At 50.6% G+C, this 18,190-nt stretch overlaps 2 protein-coding genes across 2 annotated transcripts in view; one reads left to right on the forward strand and one right to left on the reverse strand.

Annotated features, from left to right (window-relative positions):
• LOC144247979 (uncharacterized) overlaps window positions 1-18,190 on the reverse strand; it is a 216,383-nt gene that overhangs the window by 161,033 nt on the left and 37,160 nt on the right. The window lies entirely within an intron of this gene.
• Window positions 8,148-16,947, forward strand: LOC144247977 (uncharacterized). Its single transcript, XM_085564387.1, is given in 4 exon segments — window positions 8,148-8,386; window positions 8,842-9,509; window positions 9,512-10,708; window positions 10,711-16,947. Coding segments are annotated over 3 exon segments (3,006 nt in total). The 5' UTR covers window positions 8,148-8,386; window positions 8,842-8,863; the 3' UTR covers window positions 11,874-16,947.

The following is an 18,190-nucleotide window of genomic DNA, read 5'->3' on the forward strand; positions in this document are numbered from 1 at the left end:
AATATCCCTGAGGGTTCTCGGCGAGTAACCCGAAGCCAGACCTGACAAAAGGGAAAGCAAGAATTGGGTATATTTCCCCTTAGAGAGCATGGAATGGGAATGGTGCCTAACCCAAATGCTGCGCAACCAGGACAGCCTGCCCAGATTCTGGGAATAGTATATATATCTGTTCCATTAAACTCAGGGAATGTTAGGGAATTTAAAAAGGAAATGGGACATCTGTTAGAAGATCCTTTAGGGGTGGCAGAGCGGTTGGATCAATTTTTGGGACCTAATATTTATACTTGGGAGGAGATGCAATCCATGTTAGGGATTTTGTTTTCTGCAGAAGAAAGAAGAATGATTAGAGAAATGGGCATGAGAATCTGGGATGATGAACATCAACAGGGACCATTAGCAGATATTAAATGGCCCCTACATAATCCCCAGTGGAATAATCAAGACGCGTTACACCGTACCCATATGGGCGATTTGCGAAATATAATAATACAGGGAATAAGGAAAGCTGTCCCTCGTGGACGGAATGTACAAAAGGCATTCAAGGAACAACAAAAGAAGGATGGAGATCCAACTGAGTGGTTGGAGAGGCTGAGAAAAGCCTTTCAGTTATATTCAGGGGTGGACCCTAACACTCCTGAAGGAGAGACATTGTTGAAAGTTCATTTTGTGGTAAATTCGTGGGTGGATATTCGAAAGAAGTTGGAAAAGTTAGAAGGGTGGCAAGCAAGGGGGCTGGATGAGTTACTGCGGGAGGCTCAAAAGGTTTATGTTAGGAGGGAGGATGAGAACTACAAGAAGCAGTCTAAGATTATGTTAGCAGCTGTAAGGGAAGGACAGAGGCAATCTCCCCAAAGGAGGGGTGGTGGTCACCCAGGAGGTTTGAAGGGAGCAGGTCAACAGGTGCATGAAGGAAGACAAGGTGGAGGAGATAGGATTGTTTGTTTTTACTGTGGGAAAAAGGGACATATGAAACGGGAATGTCGACAAAGGATGGCTGATGAAAAGCAGTTTAAGGAAGATTAGGGGTGTCAGGGGCTCTATCTGCTGGGGACAAGAGAAAGAACAGAGCCCCTGGTAAAATTAAAAATAGGTCCCCAGCAGCAAGAATATGAGTTCCTTGTGGACTCAGGGGCAGAAAGATCGACCGTCCAGACCCTTCCCCTATGGTGTAAGATTTCATCTGAAATCATACAGGTGATTGGAGCAAAAGGGGAACCCTTTGGAGTACCTATAATCAAGGATGTACTCTTAGAAAGTAACTCCAAATTAGGAATTGGGTCATTTTTATTAGTACCAGAAGCAGATTATAATTTACTGGGAAGGGATTTGATGATTGAATTGGGGATAGGGATAGAGATTAGTGAGGGAGAACTGACAGTAAAATTGTGTTCTCTCCGGGCTGAGGATGAGAAAAAGATTAATCCAGAGGTGTGGTATACCCCTGATAGTGTAGGAAAATTGAATATTGAACCCTTTGAAGTAACTATTAGGAACCCAGAGATACCTGTCAGAATTAGGCAATATCCTATATCTAAGGAGGGGAGGCAAGGACTGAAACCAGAAATAGAAAGGCTTTTAGAAAAGGGACTTTTAGAACCATGTATGTCCCCTTTTAATACCCCCATTTTACCAGTAAAGAAACCCAATGGTAGTTATAGGTTAGTACATGATTTACGGGAAATTAACAAAAGAACCGTTGAAAGGTTCCCCGTGGTAGCTAACCCACATACCCTTTTATTAAGTCAACTTGGCCCAGAAAACCAGTGGTATAGTGTAATAGATCTCAAAGATGCCTTCTGGGCTTGTCCCCTTAAGGAAACTTCTAGAGATTATTTTGCTTTTGAATGGGAGGATCCAGATACACATAGAAAACAACAATTGAGGTGGACAGTCCTTCCCCAGGGATTTACAGAATCCCCAAATCTGTTTGGACAAGCTTTGGAACAAGTACTGGAAGGTTATTCTTTAGGGGAAGGGATGGTGTTACTACAATATGTGGATGATTTATTAATTGCAGGGAAAGAGGAAAAAAAGGTAAGGGAAGAAAGTATAAAACTCCTCCTAAATTATTTAAGCCTTAAGGGACTTAAAGTCTCTAAGCCAAAATTGCAGTTTGTAGAAGAAGAGGTCAAATATCTTGGGCACTGGTTAACAAGGGGAACCAAGAAATTTGACACTGATAGAATCCAAGGAATACTTTCCCTACAGGCCCCACAGAACAAAAGACAAGTCCGACAGTTACTGGGACTCTTCGGGTATTGCCGACAATGGATCGAAAATTTTAGTGGAAAAGTCAAATTTTTATATGAAAAATTAACTAATGATGGGTTATTGAAATGGAGCACCAATGATGAAGATCAATTAGAAGCATTAAAAACTGAACTAGTCAATGCTCCAGTCCTTAGCATTCCAGATTTGAAGAGATCATTTTACTTATTTATTTGTGCAAATGAGGGAGTAGCATATGGTGTATTAGCTCAGGATTGGGCTGGGAAAAAGAAACCAGTAGCATACCTCTCCAAACTCCTGGATCCCGTTAGCCGGGGGTGGCCCACATGCTTACAGGCTATAGTGGCTGCTGCTCTCCTGGTAGAGGAAGCTGGGAAGATAACCTTTGGAAGTGAGCTAAAAGTCATATCTCCCCATAACATTTGTGGAGTTTTGTAACAGAAGGCTGATAAATGGATAATGGATGCCAGACTTCTAAGGTATGAAGGCATCCTAGTCTCTTCTCCTAAGTTAAGTATAGAAACAACGAGCCTGCAAAACCCGGCCCAGTTTTTATATGGAGAACCAATTACAGAACTAACACATGATTGCCTTCAACAAATAGAGGAACAAACAAAAATAAGGCCGGATCTTGAGGAAGAAGAGCTAGAAGAAGGGACTCGATTGTATGTAGATGGGTCCTCTCGAGTTCTGGAAGGGAAAAGGAAATCCGGGTATGCTATAATAGATGGGAAAACATTTAAGACAGCAGAATCGGGTCTCCTTAGCCCCAGCTGGTCAGCCCAAGCATGCGAATTATATGCGGTGCTTAGGGCTCTAAAATTATTGGAAGGAAAAAGTGGGACTATTTTCACTGATTCTAAATATGCCTATGGAGTAGTTCATACTTTTGGAAAAATCTGGGAAGAAAGGGGACTTATGAACTCACCAGGAAAGGGGCTGGTACATAAAGAATTGATTCGGCAGGTATTACAAGCTTTGAGAGGGCCAGAGAAAATAGCCATTGTCCATGTAAAAGGACATCAAGCAGGGATTGGAAATTCAATACGAGGAAACAATTTGGCGGACCAGGAAGTGAAACGAGCGGCCCTGATGAATTTAAAGCCATGGACAGGGCTTGTCACAAGGAGAGAGGATTGCTCCACTTGTGGAGCTGACTTAGAAGATCCACCGTGTTGGGTTTGCTGGAAATACTATGGGATAGACTCAATAAAATGTGCCTGTGATACCCCTCGAAAGAAACATTGCTGGTTTCATGGACCTATTGATTACATACTAGACTTCACTGTGAAAGAAAAGGAGAAATTAGGCCAGATGGGGATAAGAGAAAAAGAGGAAGGCAAATGGGTATTGCCCGACGGGCGGGAAGTACTCCCAAAAGGGATGGCAATGAGGGTCCTACAAGCAATCCATGAGAAAACCCACTGGGGTACACAAGCCTTGGTTGATCAATTTGCTATAAAATATATGTGTATAGGAGTCTATAACCTTGCAAAACAGGTAACTCAACAGTGTTTAACTTGTCAAAAAGTGAATAAACAACAACTGAGAGAAAGACCAATGGGCGGCAGGGAGCTAGCACAAAGACCCTTCTCACACATACAAGTAGATTTTACAGAATTACCAAAAGTGGGGAGGTATAAATATTTATTGGTACTGGTAGACCATTTGACCCATTACGTGGAAGCCTATCCTACTGCCCGAGCCACCTCAAATACCGTAGTAAAAGTGTTACTAGAACAAATTATTCCCCGATATGGATTAATTGAATATTTAGACTCAGATAGGGGACCTCATTTCACTTCTAAAATCGCAAAAGATGTTTTAACGGCCTTAGCAACCCAGTGGAAATATCACACTCCTTGGCATCCACAGAGCTCAGGGAGAGTGGAAAGGATGAACGGGGAAATAAAAAAACAACTGACGAAGTTGATGTTAGAAACCAAGATGTCATGGGTAAAATGTTTGCCTCTGGCTTTATTAAATATTCGAACTCAACCCCGAACTGATGTAGGAATCTCCCCATTTGAAATGCTATTTGGAATGCCTTATGATATGGAAGCCCCTACAGACCATCCATGCTTGAAGGATTCCCAGATTAAGCATTATATCATACAAATTATGAGCCGAAGACAGGAATTGAGGGAAAAATGGATGTTGACACAGAGGCCACCTTTAGACATTACAATACATAAAATCAAACCAGGGGACAATGTGCTTATTAAATCCTGGAAAGAAAATTCTTTAACCCCACGTTGGGAAGGCCCCTTTGTTGTTCTGCTTACCACAGGAACTGCGATACGGACAGCCGAGAAGGGGTGGACACATGCCAGTCGAGTTAAAGGTCCGATCACCACAGATGACCAGTGGAAAGTGACCAGCCTGCCTGGGGAATTGAAGGTTACCATTAAGAAAAACCGATGAACTCTGTGTGTACCATTCAAGTTGATCACAAAGGGGAACAAAAGGGATATGATTACCTGCTTGTTAGTGATTATTTGATAATTTGTAATAAGGTAGATTGTGATTGTTATCCTTTTGTGTGCTTTGCATGTAAAGTTTGCCAAGAACGGTGGTGGGTCCATTGCCAAAAGGGCAGGCCGCCAACTGGGGTCTGTACAGAATGCTATAAGGCTGAACGAAAGTTAACCAAAATTGTGTTAAAATTAGGGGAATTGGAAAATCAGTGGGTTCGTTTCGAGTCTGAGGATTGGTGGAAAATATACACAAAACGAGTGCATCCAGGAAACTTTTGTTTCCATACTAACGAACCCACTCCATTTGTTGCCCAAATTATAAAAGGGTGTTGTCGGAGGGAACTAAAGGGGGTCCCGTGCAACCCACCCCCGGTCAAGGATAAAAATTGGGATCAGTACAAGGTTAGGCAGGAGCAGGGGAAGGGACGCCCAGGCGAGTACCACTGCTGCCGAGAAGATGGTTCACCTCGCGGCTCGAAGCAACTGGGTCGGCGAGTGAGGCAGAGGGGAAAAAGCCAGGTCCCCCCGCAATGGAATAATGCTGAAATGCTCCAACTATTGCCAACAGAGTACTAGGTTCCCCTGGACGACCCGTCTGATTACCTCTGAAACACCAAAAAGGCAACAAACCCAAAAAGGGAAAACAGGATATTATGCAGTAAAAACAAGGTCAGGACCCCACCCTTATTGGCAGATTATAAGTATTTTAGTGCTTTGTATCATACATAAAGGGGAGGGTTCCCCGGCTCTGCACCAGCCCTTTAAGTGGACGCTAACCGGAATAGATGGCAGGGTAATTCGGAGTCAGATAACATCCGGACCCCCTAGTTTTATCCCACAGTTATGTGAACTAGCCCCTGTAGAGCCCTGTTTTAATACCGCAGGATTTTACATGTGTCCAGCATCGAACCCAGGAAAGGGGTATTGCAATTACCCTGGAGAATATTTCTGTGGGTACTGGGGGTGTGAAACAATAGCCTCAGACTGGCAAGCAGCAGGAGATAAATTTCTTAAAGTATCATGGGGACCCTATGGGTGTACCCCTCCACAAAAGGATTCTAGTGGCGCCTTCTTGGGCGGGTGGAAAGGGAGTTGCCAATTTGTGCATTTAAACATAACTGAGCCCACAGACCCAGGATGGATGGTAGGAAGATCATGGGGCTTTCGGTATTGGGAACCTGGAAAAGACAGAGGGAGCGTATTTACCATAAAGAAAGGGCCTGTACCAGCAGACACACAGGCAGTGGGCCCTAGTCCTGTAATAGTTGGGGATTTAACAGCTAGGAACCTGATAACGGATAACCAAACTACAACTCCTACAACACCGCCAAGTGGGGATTCCCGGTTTAACACTCTCTGGAAATTAATGGAGGGAGTATATAAAGTCTTAAATGCTACTCAGCCAGAATTAACAGAACGCTGTTGGCTCTGCTTTGATGTTAGGCCTCCATTTTACGAAGCTGTAAGGATATCTGAAAAGGCGAGATGTCTTAATGGTAGCAATCCCCCGCAATGTAATTGGAAAGATTCCCGGGGTAAAGGAATGACTTTGGCTTCAATAACGGGGAGGGGACGATGTATTGGCAGAGTACCCACACACCTGGAATATTTATGTGAGACTGTTACTAAAGCTAAACGGGAAGATACTCCAGCTAAATGGCTAGTTCCCGCTAAAAACACCAAGTGGATCTGCTCAAAAGGAGGATTCACCCCCTGTATTTCCTTAGAAATATTTGACGAAACCTCTGACTATTGTATACAGGTGGCTGTGATTCCCAAAATTATCTATCACCCCAACGAATATATGTATAATGTACAAAACATCCCAGAACACCACATACAAAAACGAGAGCCTTTGACCACACTTACAGTCTCACTTTTAATGCTTGCAGGGGGAGCAGGTATCGGTACGGGAGTAGCCTCCCTAGTAAAACAAACAAAGGAGTTTAATTCCCTGAGGATTGCTGTAGACGAAGATTTGGAACGTATAGAACAATCAATATCAGCATTGGAAAAGTCAGTAAGGTCCTTATCGGAAGTAGTTCTGCAGAATAGAAGAGGACTAGATCTTCTATTCTTACAACAGGGAGGACTGTGTGTGGCCCTCCGGGAAGAATGTTGTGTGTATGCAGATCACACTGGGGTGGTAGGAGACACTATGACAAAACTGAAAGCAGGACTTGAGAAAAGGAAAAGGGAAAGGGAGGCCCAGCAGAGCTGGTATGAGACCTGGTTTAATCACTCCCCTTGGTTAACTACCTTGCTATCTACAATTGCGGGTCCTTTAATATTATTAGTGTTAGGATTAACATTTGGCCCATGTATATTCAACAAGGTAATTGAAATAGTAAAAAGAAGATCGGAAGCAGCACACCTGATGCTAATCAAAGCCAAATATGAAACTATCCCTAGAGATCCTGAAGTAGAAGAGACTTTGATTCTAGCCCACCAAGAAATAAAACTATTTGATGAACAAAATGATAAAATATGGAATGGGGGACTGTGAGAAACTGCATTGACTTGTTTGTTCATCAAAAGTATGAAATTAGGATAAAAGGGGGGGAAGTCGGGACATGGAATTTGCAGGCTTGACTGGTAACCACAAACAAAGATTGTGAAAGATTTTGCAGGACTGGCTGGAACTGATAACCGCAGTGGAAACCCATTGTTGCTGAAACTGATAAACCGCAGTGGAAGGAGACACACCACCCCACTTGTGAAACCCATTGTTCCTGGGACTGATAACCACGGTGGAACGAGACTCATCACCCCCACTCATGCAAGATAAAAAGGGACTGAAGAGAAGGAAAGGTTGTCAGCTTTTGGCGGAGCCAGGCTCACAGCTGAACCCAGCGCTGTTTTGCTTGCTATCGCTTGCTGTAATTAATAAAATTATTAATTGATCTTAACAGGCTGAATCAAATTATTAGCCTCAACTTATAACACAGAACAGTACAGAGCAATACAGACCAGTACAGACCAGTAAAGACCAGTCTAGACCAGTACAGAGCAGTATAGACCAGTACAGACCAGTACAGACCAGTACAGACCAGTACAGACCAGTACAACCCAGTAAAGACCAATACAGACCAGTAGAGCCCATTAGAGCTCAGTACAGACCAGTACAGACCAGTACAGCCCAGTACAGACCATTACAGCCCAGTACAGGCCAGTACTGCCCAGTACAGCCCAGTACAGACCCATACAGCCCAGTACAGCCCAGTACAGCCCACTAGCAGCCTTTAGAGTCCAGGATAACTCAGTACAACTGGCACAGCCCACTGTAGACCAATATAGTACAGTATAGCCCAGTATAAGAAAGTAGAACCCAGTACAGCCCAGTATTTTCCCCGAAGGAACCAAAACCAGCTGGTTCAGTCTGAGGAAGGGGAAGAGGAACCAAGAGCAGCACGTGGCAGCAGGGGGACAGCGCGGCAGGGGCGAAGAGGCTTGGGTGTCCCAGGGGCCCCCCAGACTCCGGGAGTCTGCACCGAGGCGGGGTGACCCAGCTGTGTAGACTCGTAGCCCTGCCAGCCCCTTGGGGACCCCTAAATCCGTCTGGGCAGGGGCCTCCCCCACCTACGTCACTGGGAGGTGGGTGGGGCAGTGGTGACAAAAAGCGATACCCCAAACTTCCCGTTTCTAACCCCAAAATCACCCAAAGCAGAGGCAGTGGCACGGTGGGAACTTGACGGGGAGCAGGGGGGTGCCCAAAATCCGTGGGGGGCAAGGGGTCCTTGGGGTGTGTGGAGGTTCTTTGGCCCTAGGGGAGGTCCCTGGGCTCTGGTGGGGGTCCCTGGAGTGTGTCTGCCTGGGTTGTGGATGGGGGTGGGGGGGTCCTCTGGGCCCTGACGGGAGTCCCTGGAGTATGTATGTGATTCCCTGGGGTGGGGATGAGGAGTCCTTGGACACAGAGTGGGAGTCCCGGTGTTCTGTTTGGGTCTCTGGGGTGTGGATCGTGGGTCCCTGGGCCCTGAGTTGGGTCTTTGGGATGCTGGTGGGGTCTCTGGTTCACAAGGGGATCCCTAGGGTGGTGGGGATCCCTGAGTCCCCAAGTGTGGTCTCTGGGCCTTGAGCGTGGTCTCTGTGGTACCAAGGATATGCTTCCTCCTCCTCTCTCTCCCACTGTATCCAGGATCTCTGCAGGGTGAGTCAGGATGTGCACCCCGCTGCTGGTGACACTGGTGACACTGGTGGTGGTGCCTGCAGGGGTCTCTCCCTATGGCTTCCGCAACTGCATCCAGGCACCGCGGGACCCTGGTCTGTTCCGCTGCATCCAGCGCTTCCTGAGCACCGTGGGGGCTGCAGTGGGCGACCTCCCCTCCACTGCCACATTCCTCAACCTCTCTGTCAATATCTTGCGCCAGGTGCCCTCTGGTGCCTTTGCCCACCTGCCGCAGCTCTACACCCTTGATCTGACCCACAACCAGCTGGAACGCCTGGCCCCAGGGGCTTTCTGGGGGCTGTCAGCACTGGTGCACCTAGACCTGGCCCACAACAAGGTGTCAGTGCTGGCCACGGGTGTGTTCTCTGGGCTGGGAAATCTGAGCACGCTGCGGCTGGACCACAATCCGCTACAGAAAGTGGCCCCCGGAGCTTTCCAGCCACTGGCCGCACTCACCACGCTCTGGCTGCGGGATGGCCGGCTCCAAGCACTGGAGCCCGTGGCCATGGCTGTGGGGAATCTGACGCACCTAGACCTGCTCGACCTGTGTGTAAACATGCTGTCGACACTGGGCCCGGGGCTGCCACCCACGCTGAGGGTCTTGCACCTCTGCAACAACTCCCTGGGAGCTCTTTCAGGGCCACCCCTGGGGTGATGCCCTCAGGGCTGCGTGAGCTTGACCTGTCCTACAACAACATTTCAGACCCTGCACCACTCGCTCACCTGTGCCTGAGCAACCTGACATACCTGCACCTGGCTGGGAACCCGCTGGACGTAGTGCAGCTGCTGCGTGTGCCTGGAATCTCCCCGCACCAGGTGGACGTGTCAGGGCTACAGGTAGGCACGAGCGGCCTGGAATACCTGTGCCAGCAGCTGAGAGGACAGCAGCTGCAGAGGCTGCAGCTGCAGCGCATGGGGCTCACAGCAATGCCCGATGGGGCTCTGGCTGAGTGTCCGGTGCTGGGTGCCCTGGATTTATCTGGCAACCAGCTGCGGCACCTGGGCTGCGTAGGGCGGCTGCTGAACCAGGCACAGCGCGCAGAGCTGAGCGAGCTGGTGGCTGAGCACAACTTGCTGCAGTGGCTGCCATCGTGCAACGGGTCCCCAGTTCTGCGGCAGCTGCACAACGTGTCCCTGCGCTTCAACCGCATCCTGGTGGCTGGTGCGGGTGCTTTTGACAATGCACCGGCGCTGCGGCAGCTGCGGCTGGATGTGAATGGGCTGGCACGGCTGGACCGCGCAGCGCTGCGTGGACTCCACGACCTGCGGCACCTACGCCTTGACAACAACCTGCTCACTGACCTCCTGCCCGGCTCCTTTGCTGACCTGCACCAGCTGGGAGACCTCAACCTGCGCAACAACCGCGTGGCCGTGCTCTTCCCTGGCGCCTTCAAGGGGCTTGACCAGCTGCAGACGCTTGACCTGGGTGGGAACAACCTGCAGCACTTGGCAGCCAAGGCATTCCAGGGCCTCCCGCGGCTTTGCCGACTTTACCTGGACCACAACCGGCTGCTGGAGGTGAGAGCGGCCGCGTTCCAGCCGGTGCAACTGATGCTGGGTGTGCTGGACCTGCGTGCCAACGCGCTGCGCTACCTGAGCCGACATCTGCGGCAGCTGCCGCCTTTCCGCTACCTGCATAACCTCTATGACCTGAATCTGCAGGCACAGCAGCCATATGGGATGCGTGTAGTCCCACAACGTTTCTTCCAGGGCCTCGGTGCCTTGCGCTCACTCTCTCTGGCACAGAACTCACTCTCGGCCATCCCTGACGATGCCTTCGATGACCTGGCACAGCTGCGGAACCTGACGCTGGCTGACAGCAATGGCGGGATGGGCCACTGCCTGCCGGCGTCTTCAAGAACCTGAGCCAGCTGCGCAGCCTGAACCTGGAGAGTGCAGGACTGCGCAGCCTTGGCCCCGAGGTCTTCGGCAACCTAACACGACTGCAGGAGCTGCACCTGGCCAAGAACGAGCTGCGTACATTGGATGTGACTCTGGCCACCCGCCTCCCCACCCTGCGCTATCTGGACCTGCGCAAGTGCCCGCTGAGTTGCAGCTGTGCCAATGCCTGGCTGCCTGCCTGGCTGGAAGGTGGGCCCGTGCAGGTGGTCTACCTGTATAACTGCACCTGTGGTGAGACAGGTGGGGCCTCCACGTACCTGCACTCCTTTGACACACGCGTGTGCTACCTGGACATGGGGCGGTACCTGTTTGCAGGGACAGCACCAGCCGTGCTGCTGCTGCTAGTGCTGCCACTGCTGTACCACCGTGGGTACTGTCGGTTGCGCTACCAGCTGTTCCCGCTGCACGCGTGGGCACGTGGGCGCTGGCGGCGGGAGCAGCGGCGCTACACCTACGACACCTTTGTGTCCTACAACTCTGGGGATGAGCGGTGGGTGCTGGAGGAGTTGGTGCCTGAGCTGGAGCGCGGAGCCCTGTGGCTCTGCCTGCACCACCGTGACTTTCACCCCGGCCGCGCCATAGTGGACAACATCGTGGACGCTGTGTACAACAGCCGGCACACGGTGTGCGTGGTGAGCCGCGGGTACCTGCGCAGCGAGTGGTACTCACTGGAGATCCAGATGGCCAGCTATCGCCTCTTTGATGAGCTGCGCGATGTCCTCGTCCTCATCTTCCTCGAGGACATCCCCGAGGCCGAGCTCTCGGCCTTCCACCGCATGCGCCATGTGCTGCTGCGGCGCACACACCTGCGCTGGCCCTCCGAGCTCCCTGCGCAGCCCCTCTTCTGGGCAAAGCTCAGGTGTGCCCTCAGTGCGGGGCAGGAGGAGGAGGACAGGGAGGAAGGGTGCCCTGACAGGACCAGAACCACTGTGGAGGTTCCCCCTCAGAAAAGCAGTTTTGTGCCCCAAAATCACTGGCTTTTCTCTTGGAATTATGCTCTGAACAGTGGGGATGAAGGTAACAAGAAGGAGGAGGAGGCAGAGAAGGAGGAGGTTGGGGAGGAGGAAAAAGGTTGCCAGGAGAGAGAGAAGCTGCTCTAGAGCGACCTCACCCTGGTGTAATGGGGATCCCCAGGGACATTCACAATCAAAAAAATGTGGTTTTGTCCCAAAATCCCTGGTTATCCTCTGAGAAATGTGCAGTTGGAACAATGGCAATAAGGAAAAGAGGGGGCAAGATGGACCTCAGTGTTCAGATGCAGCAAATGCTTCATCACTCAGTTGCTTTTCCCAGCAGGAGAGCCTGGGGACAATGGAATCAAGGGGCCATTGCTCCACTGCAAGGACTCTGGGAATTGAGGGAACAATTGTCACACTGTGGTGCCCATGGAGCCAAGGGTCCCTGGTGACACTGCAGGATCTTGTGTCACCAGGGCTCCATCATGACACTGCAGCACCAAGGAATTCATTGTGGCACCCAGAGGCCTCATGGAACCTTTTTTTTGACCCACCAAATGGAGGTTGTCTTTACCACTCCTTTTGCCATTAATGTATTTATAAAAACATTTTTATTCTCCTTCACATAAGTGGCCTGGTTAAGTTGTAATTGAGCTTTTACCTCTCTATTTTGCTTTCTGCATGACCTAATAACATTCTTAAGCATGTCCTGAGTTTCCTGGTCCTCCCTCCCAAGGTGATGCACCCTAATTTTTCCCCTGAGTTCCTGGAAAAAGCTCCATGACCTGCCAGGCCATTTTTTTTCCTTGCTAGCTCACTTTTTGGCACAGAGGGACAGGCTGTTGCTGTTCCTTCAACATTTCTTTCTTGAACTGTGTCCATCCTTCCTGGAATCCTTGGTTTTTAAGGGCTGTTTCCTTTTAAAACATCAGTACCTGATTTGGTACTCCCCAAATCAATCCTGAATAGGCCAAAGTCTGCTCTCTGTAACTCCAGGGTAGAAGATTTATTGATGGCCCTCCTTTCACAGACTATTTAAAAACTCAGTAATTTCATGGCCCCTGTGCCCCAAACAGTCTCTGACCACCACATCTCCCACCAGCCCTTCCCTGTCTGTTACCAGCAGGAGACAGAGCTTTCCTTGGCAGTGGGAAGAGAAGGAAACCTGCCCAAAGCACAGCTTGGAAGGTTCAGCCTGGAGCTGAGGAGGAAGAAAAGTCCCTGCCAGGGTAGAATTTTGGTGCTGGTGGTGTCCCAGCGTGGGGCTGGGCCATGGGCTGGCTCTGTGTGCCAGGAGCCGGCAGCGCTGGGTGCAGGCAGCCCAGGGAGGGCACAGAAACGCTGGGTGAGAAATGCTGGGGCACAGCGAGATGGGCGAGTGCAGCCGGCCAGGGCACAGGAGCAGCGCGCACAGGGGCACAGCCCCAGGACAGATGGGCAGGGCTGGGCAGGGCTGGCAGGGCCAGAGGCACCCAGGCCTTTGTCCCTGGGCTCGGGCAGCGCCTCGGGAGCCCCACAGAAGGAACTTCCCTGTGAGGGGCTGCACTTTGCTTCTCTGTGAAAAATGCATATTTTATGATTGGCTTTTCGCAAATGTTACAATGAATATTATATGTGTCATGTTAGAAAGTTATGCTGTATTAATTTCTTACATAGTGAGTTAAATGTAGCTTTAGGTTACAACATAATGTTAAAATAGAAACTCTGTGATATAGGATTTGTTAAAAGCTCAAGCAGGAAGATGAGATAATCAAGAAACTCCTCACACAGAGATGTCAGCGAAGGGGGCCCATAAAAAGTCACAGCCTCCTTATCAGAAAAGACAAACATTCTTCCACCTTCTCTCCATCTTTGTGGAACCAACAGGATTAAGGAGAAGAAGTTGACAAAAAGCAGAAATGTTCTTAATTTGCAAGGAATTTATGCATCATGGATGAGATATATGAATATGCAACAGGCTGTTGCTTGTAACATTATTCCTTTGTTCACAAGGCATGCTTTTTGCGATTTAGTGTCTGAGAGCACCTGGACATCCATAATTCTTTGCTTTTTATTGTCTTGTAATTGTCCTAACTCTAAACTTTATTACTGTAATTGTATTATTATTATTTTTATAACCATTTTATTAGTATTAAACTTTTAAAATTTTAAAAACCAAGTGATTGGCATTTTTCACATTCTCCCTCGCCCTCCCTGAGGAGGCTGCAGGGGCTGCAGGTTTATGGCATTTGTCCTTGCTGCCCCTCACATCCCCCTGCCCCACAAACAGCCCCGAGCCACCCGTCAGGGACGGGCCCTGCTGTGCCAGGCTGGGCTCAGGGCTTGGCCTTTCTGCTTCCCCCAGCCAGCCCAGGCCTTGCTCAGCATTGCAGTTCCCTGCTCTGAGCCTTGGGCTCCCTGCAGTCCTGGCCTCCAGGATCTGCTCTCTCCAGTGCCTGGGGAGCCTTTGGCAGTCCCTGCCCTCACTGGGGACCAGGGATTCTCCGAGCAACTTGGAGTTTTGCTTCTGACTCCTTCAGCAGCTTCTTCATCCTTCTCTCAGTGCCTGAGGCTCCTGGACCCAGCCCCACATCCACCCTGGGGATCCTTAAAATACAGAAAGCCCTCAGGAGCTCTTTGTCTTCCTTCCATTGTCTTCAAGTCTCCAGGGATTGTGCAGTTTGCTGTTCTGTTCAGGACGGAAACTTCAAAGTCCACCTCCTGATTTTTATTTTTTCATCACATGAATATTCTTTTATTTTTCTGTTCAGAGAAGAGTTGATAGAATCATTTCCCAGGTGATCTTGATGCTCAATGGCTCCTTAGCAGGGCTGGGCATGGAGAAGAATGAGCTCCTTGAGGGCTGACCCTGTTTGGACAAGCTGCTCCTCACCCCCAGCCTCACCATGTCTGACAGGGCCTGCTTAAGACTGACAGCCCAAAGCATTAAAAAATTGTGCATTTTTCTTTATAAATAAAGGTTAATTAATAAATACAGTTATAATTGTTTTTTCTTATGTCTAATAATATTATTCTGTATCTTTAACACGTAATTTTTAAAATTTATACAAAAAATGTATATGTTTTAGGAAACAAAAAATTTTTTGGTCATGGGTTCTAAGTATCACAATTCCCTTCATTAATTCATTGACCACTTTCAGCTATTGATTTTGCCCTCTGCGCTATAACTCCTGTTTTTAAGCTTTTTGTCGTTTTTTGTATTATTTTCTCAGACAGGGTAAAAGGGGCCACTTTGGGGTCCATGGAGACATTTCTGGGGCACATTTGGGGCAGTTTTGTGTCTGGGGAGGGAATTCAGAGAGAACTTGAGGGTCTGGAGGACACCTGGGGGAGCCGGGCGGGCACTTGGAGGGGCACTCAGGGATTCTGAGGGGCAGTTCGGGGTCCGGGGGAGCACTCGGGGGTCCAGGGGGGCCCTGGAGGTCAGGGAGGGGAATTTGGGGCCCTTCGGGGTCCGGGGGAGACCAGGGGGGCTCGGGCGGGGCTCGCTGGGCGCGGGGGCTGACGGGAGTTGTAGGCGCGGGTACAATGGAGTGTAACGGGACCGCGGAGCATCACGGGAGTTTCAGGCTCGGTGACAGCGGCTCTCGCTGGGGCGCGGGGCATGACGGGAGATGAAGGCACGGTTGGAACAGTGCTGGGCGTGCGCCGCGGAGCATGATGGGAGCTGTAGTCCCGGAAGTGCCTCGGACGCGGTGTTTGCGGACCGGGAATGCACTCGGGGGACACTTTTGCGTCCGAGCCACGACGTGAGGTCCTCGGGGGCTCTGGAGCACTCGGGGGGAGCTTGGGGAGATTTAACCGGGTTCCTTAGAGCGCAGGGCGCAGCAGGAATTTTAGGCGCGGAACTGTGTTCTGAGGGGCTCTGGGGCCGCGGGGGATGAGAGGAGAGGAATTCCCAGAAGTGGCTGTACCGGGCATCTGTGGGGCTGGGAGCACTCAGGGGATCCTAGGACGCTTTTGGGGGGTCCCGAATGGGCGCTGAGGGGCACTTGGTGATCCCGGAGGGTCTGGGGGGCACTTACGGGACAAATGGGGGCGGTACCGGGGTTCTGTGGAGCGCGGGGCATGACGGGCGTTGTAGTCCCGGCCCCAATGAGGCTCTATTGGCTTGCTGGGCATGATGGGAGATGTAGGCAAAAGGAAAGATGGCGCTGACTGTAGGCACCGCCCCCAAAGCCACGATCCCTGGCGCTGATTGGTTGGATGCTGTGATGGGCGGGAGCCTCGGCCAATGGGAGGGGACGGGAACAGCCCCTTGAACCCCTCCAGTCCCTCCCAGTACAGCCCAGTACAGTCCCAGTGCCCCTCCAGTCCCTCCCAGTACAGCCCAGTTCATCCCCAGTACAGCCCAGTACAGCACCAGTGCCCCTCCAGTCCCTCCCAGCACAGCCCAGTCCCTCCCAATACACCTGAGTTCATTCCCAGGCCCTCCCAGTTCCTCCCATGTCATCTACAATATGCCCCAGTGTTGCCCAGTCTTCCCCACAATGTTCTCTGTTTGTCCCAGTATCCCCCAGTTTCACTCCCTGTTTCACACCCAGTATGTACCAGTGTGTCCCAGTGTACCCCCGCAGTCCATCCCAGTCCACCCAGATTCCCCCTCAGCATTCCTCATGTTCCCAGGCTGTCCCAGATCCCCACAGTATCACTCCCAGTATGTCCCAGTGTCTCCCACAGCATTCCCAGTGTTCCCCAGTATGTCCCAGTCCTCCCCAGTGTTTCCAAGGACAGTTTTAATTTCTCAGGGCTGCCGTGGCAGCCAAACCCAGCAGTGGGGTCAGTGCAGTGCCCATGGCCACAGCTCCTTGCAGTGCCCAGTGCAGCTGGGGCTGATGATCCACCCTCACAGCTGGTCGAGGGCCGGTCTGGATGGTTTTGGTGGCACCTTGGGCTGGCACACACCTGAGGAGGGTGTCTGTTTTCATGGGGAAACTCAGGAGTTTTAGATTGCTTCAAACATAGAAAAAGGGAAAGCCCCTCTTAGGCTGGGTGCAGCCAGCTCTGCGAGCACAGCAGGTCCCAGGTGAGTGAGGACAGACAGGATGGGCTGGGGCAATGTGGAGCAAGGTTGTCCACGCTGGGCCAGAGCTCAGGGCACAGCATCTCTGAGCAGGCCAGAGCTCCTGAGGGGAGACTCTGGCTCAATATCAAACACAGAATGCTGCAATCACCTCTGATCTAAAGAGAAATGTAATAAAATACACCCTTTAAAATAGGAATGTGTATTTCTTACAAGCACTTTGAAATCTTTCTCCACAACTGGAATAGGAAAATTTTAATGACCCTCTCAAGGCTTTGGTGTTGTTTACATTAGACTCAGTCCCTGAATGTGTCTTCAAAAAACTTCTCAAGAACTCAAAATTAAAACTTCAGAGCTTCTTGAAGTTTTAATGGATCCCATTGAGGGACAGGACTGAGAAAGTGTCCCCAGGTTCCAGTCAGAGCAGAACACTGGAGGCAGTGATGACAGCTGGGACAGGCAAGGCAAAGGTGTCTCTGGTGCTGAGCAAACCTGGATGTGTTTCAGGAATGCAAAGGGCCCAAGCCTGAGCCCCAGCCCCTGGCAAGGCAGATCCTGTCCCTTCCTCATTGCTCAGGGCTCTTCCCGGGATGGGCACTGGCATGTGGGGATGTGTAATGCCAAGGGCAGGACCATGGGGCGGCCCTGCCAGGCTGCTGAGCAGGGACAAGGAGGCACTGAGGCCCCAGGGCTGCAAGGGTCACTTGTCCCCTCGTGGCCTCAGGCCCAGGGCCAGCAGCCACGGCCAAAGGGCTGCACAGGTTGGCTCTGTCAGGGCCTTGCAGCTGCTGCACATCCCTGTGCCCTCTGCAGCCCAGGCTGTCCCACGGTTTCCCTGCCCTGTGCCTCTGTCCCTGCAGGCTGTTGTCACCCCCGGCTGCCCCACCTCGCTGGCCCTTCCTTTGCTGGCAGCTCTGCCTCCTGCTGCCCCTGCCTGGCCACACAAAGCCTTGGGCTGATACCCAAAGGGTTAATTCCATTTTTACCCTGCCTGTGAACTTCCAGCACAGGAACAAGGCATTCAGGGGCTGCTTTCCCAGCAGGGATGGCTGGAAGATAAGATATCTGGCTCAAGGGTGCAGTGACAGAGAAAACAAGGACTGAATCTGGGAACTTGGGGTGGGTTTAATGGAAATGGGTAAATCGTAATTAGCATTTAGGAACTGTATATGAGCAATACACTGGTAAAATTACATGTCTGCATCAGATCAGGAGTTAGCCCTCACTAGGCCTCAGGCCTGAATAAATTATACCCTCTGAAATAGCAAATTAGTGTTAAGGAGCCTCATTGTGATATTTCCGAGATTTGGTGACAGCGGGGCCTCACAGAACCCAGGACTCAGCTGTGACACTGCCCAAACTCATGGATCAAAGGGTCCATGGTGACACAGCAGAACCCCATGGAACCAAAATCCATTTTGGCACATTGGGGCCACAT

This window comes from Lonchura striata, chromosome 33, assembly GCF_050655825.1.
Source record: "Lonchura striata isolate lonStrDom1 chromosome 33, ASM5065582v1, whole genome shotgun sequence".
Classification (NCBI taxonomy): Eukaryota; Metazoa; Chordata; class Aves; order Passeriformes; family Estrildidae; genus Lonchura; species Lonchura striata.